A 15764-nucleotide genomic window follows, 5' to 3' on the forward strand; every position below is an offset into this window, starting at 1 on the left:
GATAATTTGAACTCAATTTCTGGGTAGCCCATATTACTCCTATAGATTTTTCTAATATTTCTATACTTGGGCATTTACAAATTCACACACCAGCACATACATAAATCATTTTTAAACCTAAATAAGGGCCAGTTTTTTCACTGGTCAAAAGACTCTTTGGGTTTCTTGTTGAAAACTCATATGGGATGCAAACAGATAGCAAACAGCAATAAGTTGTCCTCTCACTGGCAGATACGTACTCAAACATTTTTCAATGTATGAAATTAAAGCAAAGGAGAAAACTCACCTATTGACAACATCAGAAATGATTTGCAATTGTAAATAAATGTAGATATTGAAGACTTATTACTGTTCATTAAAAGAAAAATGGTAGCTTTGTACATCTTATTTTATCCTTTCATTCCTTGATTCAAGAGTAGGTCATTAAAAATATCTTAGCTTGGCTCAGAGGTGCATCCCTGTCATCCTAGACCTGGGAGTCCATGGTAAGCTAATCTTTCTGAGACTGTGGTCAGCTTGGTCAACAAAGTGAGTTCTCTTTTGTATTTGTTCGTTCATTCATTCATTTGTTTGTTTTTTAGACAGAATTTTCTTGTGTAGCCTTGGCTGTCCTAGACTCACTTTGTAGACCTGGCTCAAATTCAGGTCTCTTCTTCCATGAGTGCTGGGATTACAGATGTGTGCTACCATGCCCGGCTCCAAATATTGAGTTCTAAATCAGGCATGACTATGTAGAAATATCATGTATTTAAATGATCCCCCAAAATGTACTCTATATCTCAAATTATAGGGTTTCTCCCCTTCAGGTATAGTGACCAAGGGCTGGGTCCTAGTACTGTTCCTGGTCCTGGTCCTCAGAGCCTAGCCCTCAGCCCAGCTGTGGCCCCAAAAGTCCGCTGTCAAGTGCTGGCCTTTCTGGGCTTTCTCTCTGGGGCTCAATCTATCCCATTAGACCCCTTGGGCACCAACTACACACCTGGCAACATCTTCTATAGATGGATGCACATGCCCAACTCGCGGGAAACTCTTGACAAAAATAGGCTTCATACCCCTTGTCTCAGCCCGGATCACAGCCCAGGAATTTGGGCCCACTGTGGGATGATGGGGAGGCCCCATCTCCGAATACATCACTTAAGATAAGTAAGCAACACCTTTCTAATAATAATATGAAACCAACAACAATATTGCAAGAGTAAAAAACAGCAATTTAAAAATACACAAAATTAAGGGAACCTTTTCTCTAAGGGGAGCAGGCGCTGGGTGCAGCCCAGCCGGCGATTGTACTAACTATATGTCCACCTCGGGCAGCTAAGACATGGGATCAGGTGCCCCCAAGTGTGCCACAGTGGAGAGAAACAGTAGCTCATCCACCAAGTGCACAATGGACTGCGCGTCCTCTGATGCTAAAGCCAGAGGTTGCACTGGTCCAGCTTTTGGCAAGATTGGGGGACCCGCAGCCATGGGATCCAGGAGCTCAGTATCCTCTTGGGGCATATCTCCTGCCCCTGAAGCCGGTCTCAGTGTCTCCTGTATCCCCAAGGACTCCTGCATGTGCAGGCTGCAGTCAAGGACCCAAGGATCTGAACACAGGAGAGGGTGAGCCATCAGCCGGGATAGGGGGACTGCCTGAAGGCACCCAAAAAGGTGTGAGCTCTCCCAAGATGGCGTCTACTTGCCAGGGAAGGCGCAGTCCGCTCTCCTGCCTGCAGGACGGTCAAGCTGACTGGCGTCCAGCTCTACTCTCCTCGCAAGAGCTTCAGGACACTTTCCCAGTGAGACCCAGGGATGGAACCACCTGCAGGTTCTCCAGACACCTCCCCGAGCTCTTCCTCCTCCTCCTCCTCCTCCTCCTCCTCCTCCTTTTCCTCCTCCACATTCTCTTCCTTCTCCTCCTCTTCCACCTCCTCCTCCTCCTCTTCCTCCTCTTCATCTTCTTCCTCCTCCTCCTTCTCAGGCTTCATCCTCCTGACCTTCTGCTCCTCCATTGCCAGAAGGATCTCCCCGGCCTGGCGGTCCAACTCTGCAGTGAGCACATGGATCCTGACATTGTACAGCAGCCGCCTAATGATGGTCAGGTCCGGAGCCCCACAGATATCCTGTAGCCACTGGGACAGGAACGAGAAGATAACCCTGCGGGCAAGAGCAGGACAGAGGGACTTGGGTTCGGGAGCCTGGCCTTGCTTCTGGGCTACGGGGGTGGGGGACATGGGTGTCCACCAGGGCCCTTCCTCTCCTGTTCCTCCCTCTGCTGCTCAAAACCCAGGAGCCCGGTGGGAGACCTCTGTACTCCACCAGCCGGCGAGGTTGCGGGGACAGTTCCTAGGGCAAGAACCCCAAAGGCGAGGCTTCTGGCCATTATTGGTCCTCTATCCTGGCCATCCCAAATGCTCCTCCCCATTTACCTCCCCCTCCAAACAAGCTCACTCACATCCTTGTTTTCTGGTCCTCCTCACATTTGGGCCTGAAGGATCTATACCTGTTACAGTCCACAGGGATGTCACCCCTAAGGCCCATGTCCCCAACCCACCCAGATGTCTAGAGGGAGATATTCGAATCTTCCTAGGAAGGGGTTTGGGGGTGCCGGGGGCTCCATTTATCCCAAACACCACAGATGGGGTCCAGAATCCTTTACCCAAAGGATGCTCAGGGCTTGAGAAAGGGTGGTGTGTGACACTCTCTGGGGAAGGTGAATGGCATCTGCTAGAGCCCCACCCCTGCCCCAATCGCCCATGTATGGCTATGTCACTTTAAAGGGCCAGGCCCGGAACCTACGCTGCTGCGACACAGTCGTCTGATTCTGTGAGGGCACAGGCCCTAGAAAACAGCAGGAGGAGGTCTGAGGGCTGGATCCCTGGTGGAGCCGCTCGACTGCCTTTTCAGGATCAGGTCCAGAAAACCATTCCAGTGGTCACAAACTTTGGATAAAGGGCCAGAAATAGTGGTGGGAAAATAGGGGATCATCTGGTCCACGAAGTTCACGCCATCATTCCTGAGAAATGGGGATACCATGAAAGAAGGCTAGCTTCCTATTGCTCTGAGGAAGGACCACGGCAGGAGGAAGGCTTGAAGTTTGCAAACTCAGAGGGGCACCAACGACCCCTTTCCCTACAGTGAAAAGGGAAGCAGACATGAAACGTGTTCCTCAGTGACCCAACAGGAACATTCGCCCAGGCCGCAACCGCGGTGGATGGGGGGTGGGAGTGGACCAGAAAGCTCCCCCACCACACAGCGGCCCTGATTACCTTGGTCTCACGGTGGGGAACAGGCCAGAAACGTGTCATTGAGCACACCATATGTCTCCAGCAGCGGCCCAGGCTACCACCATTGGCTTCCAAGAGACCTAAGCCTTTGGAGGTCTGGAAGCAGAACAACAGACTCCTCTCTCCAGCTCCTCTGGACGAGCTGGTCTGTCCAGGCAGCTGTTGCTGCTGGCGTCTGGTTACCTGGCAACCAGTGTTCCGAGTTCCAACCAGAACAATGTTGAGGGAGCATGGTCACTTCCGGGAGTCACCTGCCCAAGCCTCGCCCTCATGGGCTCTCCCTGGGGGCCACCAGCCCTGCAGGCTCTGCTGATTAAACCATCAACAATTCCAGAGAGAAATGATGGAGAAGTTGCCCCCCGTCACCACTAGAGGGCACAGAAGCACATGAGAGGGTGCAAGGATGAAAAGAACAGCAGCAGCATAGAGGGATGGCTATCATCCCTCTTTATTCTTTTATTATTATTATTATCATCATCATCATCATCATCATCATCATCATCATCATCATCATTCCTTTCTTCTTCCCTCGTATACTGCAAACAAATTCACCTTCTTTCATTTACCCTACTGAACTAAAATGTTCTCACGTCTCAGCCTTTGAATATGTATGTTCTTTATCCTTTCTGGGATGTTAGGTACTTCTTGCTTTCCTTTAGGTTTCATAGTGGAATTTATGTGCTGTATACATTTCTATGCATGGTCTATGGGTTTGTTTATGGTGGATTACCCCACAAGACGGTAAGCATATAGAGAAAGAGTAGTGTTTACATCAATCATTTTTGTGTGTTCAGGACTTAGCACAGTATTGGGTACCTAATTCACAGTAACTATCTGTGGAAGGACAATTAACCTTTTAAACAGTAAATTCCTTTAACAAAGTCTTCATAATCTGATAGTAATACAGAATTCCCACCTAAAGGATGGAAGCATGTGGCAATTTATTTGTTAATGCCAGCCATTGTGCCATCTGTAAAAAACATTTCCTGAAGTCTTTTTATGTTATTCTGTTACTGCTGTTACTAGGACAGCCTCCTCTATGCCTGTTGCCTTCTCTGTGTTCTCTTTAATTTATCCCATAACAAGTTACTTCCTTTAAGCTTTAGTGAGGTTTAGCATCTGGCTTTATTATATCCAAAGACTATCTGTTTCTGCCTGTTTTGTACAGAAGGTAAGAATACAACTCAGAGGTAGAAAATTTGCTTCACATATAGGGGATAAGGAAGGAGGAGAAAGGGGAGGAGAAAAAAAGGAACAGGAGAAGCAAAACATTGCTTTTCTTTATGCAGATGCCCTGCCTTAAATACAGGGGTTAACAGTCTTCCTGTCTCTGCCTTCCAAACAAGATAGAAATTGCAGATACAGCAACAGTGATACTTATTTGATGTTAGTTTTTTTAACCTGGTCCCTCTCCTGACATTTACTCTGTACCTGTTTTATATGTGGTTGGTTTTATGTACATGTTCATTTTCTGGGAAGAATCTATATTTTCATTAGGTTTTATGAGAAGTCGTATCCTCAGAAAAAGTCATATCTTCAGAAATTTTCCTGGGCTTTGCATCCTACCATACGTATCCCTAGGAGCCCATATCTGCAAAGGTGATTATGTTCTCTCTATACATCATTTGATGTTATGACTTCAGGATGCATCTTGAACCTTGTTTTCAAGAGAATATTGTAAACAAGCCTTAAGCTTAGCAGGCATTTTGTGCCTCATGAAAAAATTTCATCATAAAATGTCCTGTCTGAAAAGAGCATCTGAGATCATTGTACAATGCACTCAGTTATTTTCATTTTAGTCATTAACATTATTAGTACTATTTACTGTTTTTCATTACTTTGTTAGAGACCCAAATATGATGACTCTGGTGTAAGAGACTGTGTACACACTGTTAACTAAAAAAATAAAACCACACATTCAAAACAAGTAAAGCCTCCAAATATTGATAAGAATTAGATTTAGATTTAGTGTCCAAAAATAATTCAGTTGAAATGTGGGAAAAACATTGAAACACCATTATTCAGCAAGCATTTAGAGTATATATGTAAATATGATGAAAGGAATGTACACATAAACACAACTTAAAAATTCTTGGCACACGGTATATACTCACTCATATAGACATATAATATAGGATAAACCTACTAAAATCTGTACATCTAAAGAAACTAATCAAGAGGGAGGATCCTGACTAAAATGCTCAATCCCTATCCTGTAAGGCAAAGAGATGGACATCAAAAGAAGAAGAAAACAGGAAACAAGTTAGGAACCTTCCACAGAGGCCCTCTAAAAGGCTCTGCCCTGCAGACTATCAAAGCAGATGCTGAGACTTATGGCCAACTGTTGGGCAGAGTACATGGAATCTTATGAAAGAAGTGGGAAATAGTAAGATCTGGAGAGGACAGAAACTCCACAAGGAGAGCAACAGAATGAGAAAATTTGAATACCAGGGTCTTTCCAGAGACTCATACTCCAACCAAGTATCATGCATGGAGATAACCTAGAACTCCTGCACAGATGTAGCCCATGACAGTTAGTGTCCAAGTGGGTTACATAGTAATGGGAAGAGGGACTGCTTCTAACATAAACCGATTGGCCTGCTCTTTGATCTCAGGCCACAGAGGAAGACAATTCAGCCACTCCTGATGAGACCTAACGGACTAAGATCAGAAGGAAGGAAATGGAGACCTCCCCTATCAGTGGACTTGGGGAAGATCATTCATGAAGAAAGGGAAAAGTAGGTGGGATTAGGAGGGGAGGAAGGAGGGGTTCATGGGGGGATACAAAATGAATAAAGTGTAATTAATAAAAGTTTAAAAAATTAAAAAATATTTAACACAAAAAATTAAATAAATAATAAAAAAAATTCTTGGGCACACATACAAAAAGTGGGACTTAATTAATTTTTTTTTTCATTTTTGTTTTCTTGACAGGAAAAGTTTGAACATGTTCCTCCTCTGTCCTCCTTTTTATTCTCCTCCCCTCCCCTTCCCTTCCCTGCCTTCCTTGCTCAGTGTGAATTTACAAACATTGCACTTGAATGGATGCAGTTCTTCGAAAGCATTGCCAAAAGGACCCCTGCAGCCTCACTTCTAAACTTTGAACCTCAAATGCATTCTAGCTATTTTTTTTTCTTGCATTGGTGATTAAGTAAAGCAACTCATTTTCTGGGGCGTAGGGGTAGATACCCAGACATGGTGAATTCCTCATCTACCCCTCCCCGTTCCCCATGCTTACGTCTTTTAGCACTTTGGGGAGCACATTGATAGAGGTTCCCCACCCATTCAAACCATAATCAAACATGTGCTTTCTAATATTTTCTAATAAAATTCTTTTAGTTGCCAGTATGAGACCTTGACTAAAAAAGAATTGGCTTCATTCTCAGGTGACAATCTCATAAGTACAGCCAGGCTAATAAGTGACATATCAAGGTGCTCAGGTGGGTATTCTGTGTACAGTGCTAGTACACAGGCTCAGACCCAGGAGCTCAGTGGAGCCAAGCCTTCCCTATTTGAGTTCGGTTCACTTCCTTGTTGAAGCCACCTATGGGTAAAAAAAAAAAAAGAAGTTTGTGGGATTGGGATTGTAGCTCAGTTGATAAGTGGTGAAACAGTAGAATCAGAAATTCAAGGTCATCTTATAGCTGTTTAGTTTAAGGCCAGGCTGGGCTACAGAGGACCCTAACCAAATAATAATAATAATAATAATAATAATAATAATAATAATAATAATAATAATTACAATACGTTTGAGCTAAGAGCATTATTTGGCGGTCATTGTTCCAAGCCAGAGCTATCCTCAGGTCACCGACCTTCCTCATAGAGATAGCAAGGAGGCAACAAGGTTGAGCCCAGCAAGATTTTCTGTACACAGACCCCTCTCCAACCGAGCCTTCCTAGCCAAATATGTGGAAATATGTGTTCCCACTGATGACCAGAGGTGCCCCAGCTTGTAGTGTTGGGGACATGGGGAAGGCAAAGTCACAATGGAGCACAGCTGTTTGATCACCAGCCCACTGAGACCATCACAAGCAAACAAAATCACAAAAGTACAACAAAGGAAAAAAATGTACTGGGTATAATGTGCTCAAAGAGTATGGAAGAAGAAAATACCAAAACTCAGAACAGTGGCCTGTCTCTCTATGGGCCCTCTATCCTGTTCCATTAGTGGTGACCCACCCCCAAATCAGGCTCCACCCAACTACACCCGAGTTTGGAATGGTGACCTGCATTCAGCTAGACCAGAGAATGGAGCAGCAACATATCTGTTGATCTCTGTCTACCAGACCACAGGCCAAAGCACCAGCCAAACTCTGCCAGACCAGAGACCACAGCAGCAGGAAATCTCTCCGAGATCAGAGTCCAGAGCAGGGGACACGCTATGCCAAACCCGAGGCCAGAGTAGTGGATAAGATCTGCCAGACCAGAGACCAGAAAACATTGGCAGAGGTGCCAAGCCTGGGGCTCTACATACTGTATCAATCCCTTGCCACCTCCTTGCCACTCTCACTGGAACTTATGAAGCATGGCTTAAGCCTCCCTGAAATGGGAAAGAATCAGGTCTAGGGGGATAGAAGGATTTTGTCCCATGTCCTCAGTCAGTCCCAGAGACAAAAAAAAATGCAGTGAGAGTCAAAACAGTTAAACAAGACACAGACTAGATCCATTGCTTGTGAAGCAGAAAAATACACAGAGCCAGACAGCAGATCCCACCACTCCTGCAGTGGAAAAATGAAAGTAGGATATCAGTGAATCCCTGATGCAGGAGCTACCTGCATTGTCCTTGTCCAAATATCCAGAGATCACAGAAAACTGGGTACTCTACCACCCTTTACAGATAGGGGCACATTCATCCTCTCTGAGGTCCAGAGAACACAGAAAAGTGGATGCTCAACTCCCTTTACAGATGTGGCCCTTCAAGGTGGGGTCTGGAATGTCTTCCAGGCTCCCTGTGGCCCACAGTTGTCCAGAGCATCAGCTCTAACCTTTCTGACCACATAGATGCATTTTGCCCCATGGCCCGAAAAAAGAAACTAGAGAAACACAGAGACAGACACAGACAGATACAGACAGAGTGCTCACTTACTGGCTGTTGTTCAGTTCCTTGTGCCCGGGGTGCTTGGGAGTCTTGAGGATCCAATATGAGACCCCACATGTTATGCACAGATCTTAGGGTCCCCAAAGATCATCAGGAGCTGGACCACATATGTAAGAGCAAAGAATTTTATTTGGGCTTAAGCTTGGTCTCTCCAACATCACCAACAGAGTGGATCAGGGAGCAGAACCCTGAGCAGCTGCATGGCAGGGTTTTGACTGGGGTTTTAGGAAGGACCAGGAAGTTCCAGTTTAACAGTTACAGGATTGGGTGACATTCAGCAATGGCAAGCTTTTTATAAAGTGATTGGCTAGCTAACATAACTAACATTGAGCAAGCTATCTCTAGGCCTCAGGAATGTTAGGTATTTTCTGTGTCACTGAATGTTCTACTACAAGGTTGGTAGGGTGCTCAGCACATATATCCCACTTTAAGATACTTTTCCATCCTTGTGGTTATCCTCAGACTGTTCCTTGGGTAAGGAATCTTACAACATGCCCCAATTCCTGGTGACCTTATGGTAGAGTCACTAGTCTGGTGACCTTTAAGTGACCTTTTAAGGCCTAGTTCTTGGTGTCCTTTGGGAGGTGTCAGATAGGTTCTCTCAGTTCTAAAAGATCCATTTGAATTTTGTGGGGGTTGTAAATGGTATGTCCTGTGTCAGAGAGCACTCCAATATCAAGCTGTGATATAGAAGAGTAGAACTGATGATGTAAAGGATTTACTATTGCTGAGAAACTAGTGGTCCCGTTAGAATTTAGCTGAAGGAAAGCTGCCTGTAAAATACTTCACAGATAAGTAGTATGCTAACCAGGCCTGTTAGAGATTAGGATCCTGGATTACGTAGAAATGTGGCAGGGTGAGGTTTTTTAATTTGTAATTTTCCAACGTGTATTTATTAATTCGTGAATGCGAATGAAAACAGACCAGATTGGTGGGTGTTCAATTTGGGTCAGGTTGCTTGATCCAGTGAATATTGAATTTCAAATTAAGGGACTGTCCTATGCCCATATGTCCAATCCTCATTGACACAGTAATGTCAATTCAAATTTGAGACACAGGCTATTGGCTAAAGCTGTTTCTGTCAGGTTACAGGTCTTAGCAGCTAATATTGTACACAGGGGCAAGGTCAAATAGTATCTTATTAATTGCTTTCCCTCTATAAGAGAATGACCTGTGTTTTTCAAAGTCAGTATACCTATGTGTTTTGTTTTTGTTTTTGTTTTTTGTTTTTTGTTTTTTTTTTTCAACTAAGAGGTTAACAGCACTGGCTGCTCTTCCAGAAGTCAAAAGTTCAATAAACCACTGATAAACCACATGGTGGTGACTCACAACATCTATAATGAGATCTGGTGTTCTTTTCTGGCATGCAAGTATACATGCATGCAGTACACTGTACACGTAATAAATGAATATTTAAAATAGTCAGTTGTTGGTATTATTACATTTTGTTTTGTTGATGCATCATTGCTCTAATCTCTTATTAGTTAATATTCTCTGATAATCCCCAGTCATTAAGAATTTCATTTCTTTTCTCTAGTCTTTGACATTTGTTTTTGTTTAAAGCAATGACTCCTGTAGATAAGCCTTTCACATGTTTTGTAGTTTATATTTTATTTGAACACTGAATGCTACCTCTAATGTCCAGTGCTTAGAACATAGTTCTGCAACTCTTTTCAAGTGTACCCTGACTGGTCAGTGTGAAGTAAAGAAGACCAGTGAATGAGTGTCCATTGACTTTCCTGGTTTGTTTGTTTGTTTGTTTGTTTTTGGAGGTGGGTAATTACAACTAAAAAGGGACCTGTGTAAGAACTGAGTTCACTGACCTACTTTGAAGCTTTAGTTACAACACAAGAAGGGAGGGGGAGGAGGGAAGATGGCAATGAGTCAGGTAATCAACTTTAGACAGTAAAAGTGAAAACTGTACATTTGGAGGGATTCATATACAGTGAAATCAAGAATATGGATTAGGAGCTGAGCTTGTTTCTGGAAAGCAAATTTCTATAGTTGAACTATAGATCTGGAGAAACTCATGTGGTAATTCCTAACAGGAATGTCCCCTCTGTCCCTGTTTGAAAATGCACAACCTGAGAGGAAAAAAAAAAGGTTTGAGTAATAATTTATGTGCCCTAATACATAACTGAAGTACCTGAAGAATATTGGACCATAAGGCCATTTTCAACTTTTAAAAATAATTTTTGAGATTATAATGAAATCATTTCATCCTTCTCTCTTCTCTCTACTCTTACATCTCAAATGCTGGGATGAATCGTTAAGGAGGCTACTTAACAATCAAAGCAGACGTGGCTGTCAGGTTCTCCCAGCATCCCTCAGTCCTCACCTGTTATAAGGTATGGGTGTCATACACAGATCTCTAGCCCAGGAGTTGAGTTGCCCTCCTCCCAGCTGTCCTTACTATGTATTCTAAATGTTTTGGTTACTTGGTCTTTTTCATTTGTCGTTTATCCTCCTGGCCCTTTGTTCAGGCTCTCCACGTCTCTTTCTCCTCTCTTCTCACATAGCTCAGGGTCATGTCAACTCTAGACTGCCCCAGATTTCCCTGTGTCTGACTATGTTCTCTCGTCTATCTATAATAAACTTTCTACTCCAACATACGTAGGAACAGCCACATCCTTTTTGTTTTATATCTCATTTTCATTGAGCTCCCATTAACTACTCCTTTCTTTCAAATTCATGGCCATTTGTTTCTTTATTGGTTGTTACTCTTTGGCTTTGACTGAAGTTTGGCTGATGGACTTCCCAACTATGAGGTAGAGATGAATTCACTGGACACTGAGTGTGTAACATAAATTACCTGTATCTTGGAAAATGAACAGGTGCCCTGGGAGAGTGGAAGATTGAATTTTAAATCATTTCCAAGATGAGGGTGTTGGAGGATATTTGATCCCAGGGTGATCGCTGAGATTGTGAACTGTAAAAACCCGTGCTTTGTTTGGTGTGGGTGAGCCCTAACACAAATCTTAATTCCAAGAATTTACAATTTATTGTAAACAGGTGATTACGGTATGGTTCCGTCAGCCTAGAACATGCCTTTAATTCAAAAGCTCTCTGTGCACAGGATTTAATAGTGTTAATTCTAGGTCAAGAGGCAAAGCAAGAAACCAGCTGACAGATATTAAAGAGTAAGTGGAACTTTCAGCTGAAATATATTTAAGACAGAGGGTAAAAGTGGAAGGAGTTTTAGCTTTGTAGATTTTGGGCTTTTTGAACTTTGAGCTAGAAGCCTTTGGCCTTGGGTTCCTTTAGCCTATCCTCCCTGAGCTGTCATCTGAACTGGTGAGCTTTTGGGGCTTTTTCCTCTTAGAGGTTAGGTGAATAGCAGGGTCAGATGGATGCTTTCTTTGCCTCTCTGCACTAGCAGGTTTTAAAATCGAATAATTGGGATTTTCATTCTTTTATAACAACACTAGGTTTCTGTGTGCCCATAGGGTTTAGGACAAAGCTAGAATGCCTCTGCTATCTGCATCATTTGATCTTTGATCCACTGGTAGAGGAGCTACTACTGTCCTGAGACTCAGCTCTATTGTTCAAGATAATGATGTACTCTGGGCAGGCCTAACAATCAGGAGCAACAGTGGGAGGTAGTTTATGGGTTTGTTCTGGGATTTTCCTCTGAGGTAGCTCTAAAGAGCTGTGAGTGAGACCAGACCATGTCATGCTGAGTGTGGGGCCATTGTCCTCAGGCCAGGAAGAGCAGGCTGCTGAGCTATCACAGCCTGTTCTGCTTTGAAAGAGATGGACTGTGGTTCAGACTGTGGTTCAGGCTGTGGTTCTGTTGGTCTCCATGTGGTGATCTCGGCAGATACCCTTGGCCTCCAACCCTTCTTGAGTGTCCAGAGAAGTGAGGACTTTGTGGCCTGGGCAGTAGAAAGTTGTGGTGCTTATAATATCACTTTCTAGTGTGCACACACATGCATTGGTTTTGCAGTGGACAGATTGGAAAACTGAAGGTCTCATTTCTAGAAATGATGAATGTTGTATTCCACATACAGCTTTGAGTAACAAATTTTACAAATCGTTTTGAAACTGGAAGAAAATAGGTGGTGGTGCTCATCTTTCAGGAATACTTGATTATGTTTTTTTTTTAACTTTCAACTACCACCAGTCACAATGGCATGCTTTAGAGAAATTCAATTCCAGGGTACAAAATGAATTTCTGAGATGCAGAATTTTGTCAGGTGTGCCTGCTTTTAGGTAAGTGGATAGGGCAGATTCCACACCTTGTGACATAATCCATGCATCAGAAAACATATTAAATTATTCTCCAACATTGCTTTGTGTGTGACTTTTGGCAAGGGCTGGGATGTGCCTGAACCCACCAGGGAACATGAGGGACTGCAAGCCATAGCTTATCTTTATGATCAACTCCATTTTCCACTTCCAGAGCAAAAGGGCTCTCTGGAAAGGAGGTTAGTAGTAGATGGAGGGTTAGAAATATAACAGTTTAGGTGTCACTTTGAGTTTGTCTTGTGTGATTTGTGAAATCTGTGTTTATTTGATTTTTATTAAAAAACAATCAAAGTTATCTCTGGTCCAGTGCACATTTTTCATGTTAGAGTTTCCTTAGGTCTTTTCATGTAAACTTGGCTATATTTTAGGCTTATGTTTTTGGCTTTTTCTCTCACCCCTCCATTCTTTCACAAACACTGTACACGTTCTTAATTATTGAAGTTTGTGGTAAGTACAGAAGTCACATCATGCCAGAAGATTAGGAGATTCATGACAATAGAATCATCCCTCATTTTTCTGTTTTCCTATGTTTCTTACCAGGTGACTTTTCTGATATGAGATAGAGATTTTGGATTGTTCCTTAGCAATCACATAAAGACAATTTGCACTATGTCTGTAGAAGGCAGAAGAGACAACATGAAGGTGAGTGATACCAGTTGGACAGTTTATTCTTTCCTTTTGACAATTTCTTTTGGTGATCTGTCATTTTCTTCAGAAGTTTCATGTGTCCAGTTGTCTCCATATTCATTAGTTGGAAGATTTTATTCTCCTGAAAAGATTAAATCAAAACCCTGCCCCATCCCTAATTCAGGGGAGAGGGTCCTACCTTTTTAGGCATGTTATATCTTTTATAGGGCAAAATGGTTTTTTGGAAATAGAAAAAGTATAATATCTCAATTAAAGTTAAAAGATCTTTGAAAGTTTATAAATATACCTTAAAGTGTATTTATTTCTAGATAATAAAGTGCATTCACTTTGATTTTCAGCCTGTCTTTTACATGTAGCTTTCAAATGAAATCAATGTAAATCATATGTGCCTGCCTCTGCTTCTCAGGTGGTATGTAAAAGGCATGTGCCTCCCAAATGCTGGGATTAAGGCTGTGAACCACCAACACCCTGTCATTGTAACTCCTGAATTCAGAAAACAACTAATTAATAGTGAACTGCTTGTCTCTGCTGGGATTAAAGGCACTGTCTGTCACTACACTGCTCAAAAATTTTATATTCACTCCAAATTATTCCATCTCAAACAAGTTTATAACTTTGAATTTACTTAAAACATTTAAACCTCTTAACTGTTTTTCATATGAAACAACAAAAGTATCCTTTTTATTTAAGAAGAAAAAACTAGTCTTTATAAGTTTGTGTGGACTCAATGACCAAGCTGTCTGATGAACAGTTACCTCTGCTTATTCAGGGGATCTCCACTATTCAAATCTAATCATTATCAATTTTGATAGGATCCACCATTCCTTTCCTGTGGAGACATTTAGTTTTACCTGTGAAGACACAGTTCAACAGTTTCTAATTGTCTACTCCTTTTAGTTTTGTTTACTTCTTTTTGTTGTACAGTATTTAGGTGTGCTGTTAAGTTGCTAGTAAGAGATCTTGCAGATTTTTTTTTCTAAATGTACTTAGTGCTATGAACTGTCTTTGGTCAACATTTCTATTGTGTACTATGAGTTTTGATATGTTATATATTCATTTCATGGAATTATTGCAAGTTTCTTATATCTTTTGATACTTCCACTGTTCAAGTATATCATCAGTTTTGGAGAACAATGTATGAGTTGCTGAGAAGATGGAACAATCTTTTGTGCTTGGGTGGATGTTCTGTAAACATCATTTGGGTATATTTAGTTTTTTGATGTTAGTTAGCTGGAGCATTTCTCTGTTTAGTTTGGTCAGGAGTGTCCATTGGTGAGAGTGATATATTGAAGTCTTCCTCTATTGGTTTATGAGGGCCAGGATGTGATGCAAGCTGCAGAAGTGTTTCTTTTATAACTTGGGTGCTCTTAGGTTGGGGGCATAGATGTTAAGTGTTGAAATGTTATATTGCTGGGTGTTTTATTTTAATATGTCATGTCATTTGCCATCTTTTGATTAGTTTTTTTTGGAAACTGTTTCGTTACATATTAAAATTTCTATACAAGCTTGATATTCTAGTCCATTTATTTAGAATATCTTTTTCCAACCCTTTACCTTGAGATAATGTCTATCTTGATGTGAAGCTTTGTTTGTTGTACTTAGAAGAAGGGTGGATTCTATTTTATCATCAATTTTGTGAGTCTGTGTCTTTTTATTGGTGAATTTGGGTTGATGTTATTAAGAAATATCATTGAACAGTGATTGTTATTTTTGTGGTGGTGGTGGTTTTAGCACCTTGAGTGGGGCTGTATTTATAGATACATATTATTTAAAATTGACCTTTTTATGGAACATCTTATTTTCCCCATTTGGTGATTGAAACTTTCTGGGCATGGTTAGTAATTTGTATTGTATTGTATTGGCTTCTGCAGTTTTTTAGAGTCAGAAGCACTCTGTCTAAGCCCTTTATCTTCTAGCATTTTTACTGAGAATACAGGATTAATTCCAAGAGATCTGCCTTTTTTGTTTTTTGGTTGGTTTTTGTTTGTTTTGGTTTGTCGGATTGGTTGGTTAGTTTGGTTTGTTTGTTTTCAGTTGCAGCTTTTCATATTCTTTCTTCGTTCTGTATATTTAGAGTTTTGATTATTCTCTGGTAAGAGGACTTTCTTTTCTGATCCAGTATCTTTGGTATTTTGTATGCTTCTTGTGCTTTGATAGAGATCTTCTTCTTTAGGTTAAGAAATTTTTCTTGTATGATTTTGTTGAAAATGTCTTCTGGACCTTTGATCTCATCCTTCTTCTTCTAATCTGATTATCAGCATGTTGTGTGTTGTCATAATGTCCCAGAGTTCCTGGATGTTTCCTGAAAGTTTGTATGTAGACAGGCTGGTTTTGAACTTCTAGCTCTAACTCCAGTCGAGTGTTGGGCTTAAATGTAGGCCAACATGCCTGGCATCAACATCACCATCATTGGCTGCTGAGCATGGAATATATGGTTTTAGGTATTTATTTTGTTTTGTTTTGTATATGTAAGCATAGGCTATTGTGTTGATTTTCATCAACATCATGCA

General features: G+C 41.8%; 1 protein-coding gene across 1 annotated transcript in view; it reads left to right on the forward strand.

Annotated features, from left to right (window-relative positions):
• Window positions 1-1400: 1400 nt before the first annotated feature.
• LOC132651109 (zinc finger protein 883-like) overlaps window positions 1401-15764 on the forward strand; it is a gene marked incomplete at its 3' end in the record, with an annotated part of 226482 nt that continues 212118 nt past the window's right edge. The window contains exon 1 of the mRNA XM_060376402.1: window positions 1401-1801. Coding sequence (XP_060232385.1) covers window positions 1401-1801 — 401 coding nt within the window. The remainder of the gene's footprint in view (window positions 1802-15764) is intronic.

The sequence above is a fragment of the Meriones unguiculatus genome (assembly GCF_030254825.1).
Source record: "Meriones unguiculatus strain TT.TT164.6M chromosome 13 unlocalized genomic scaffold, Bangor_MerUng_6.1 Chr13_unordered_Scaffold_40, whole genome shotgun sequence".
Taxonomy (NCBI): domain Eukaryota; kingdom Metazoa; phylum Chordata; class Mammalia; order Rodentia; family Muridae; genus Meriones; species Meriones unguiculatus.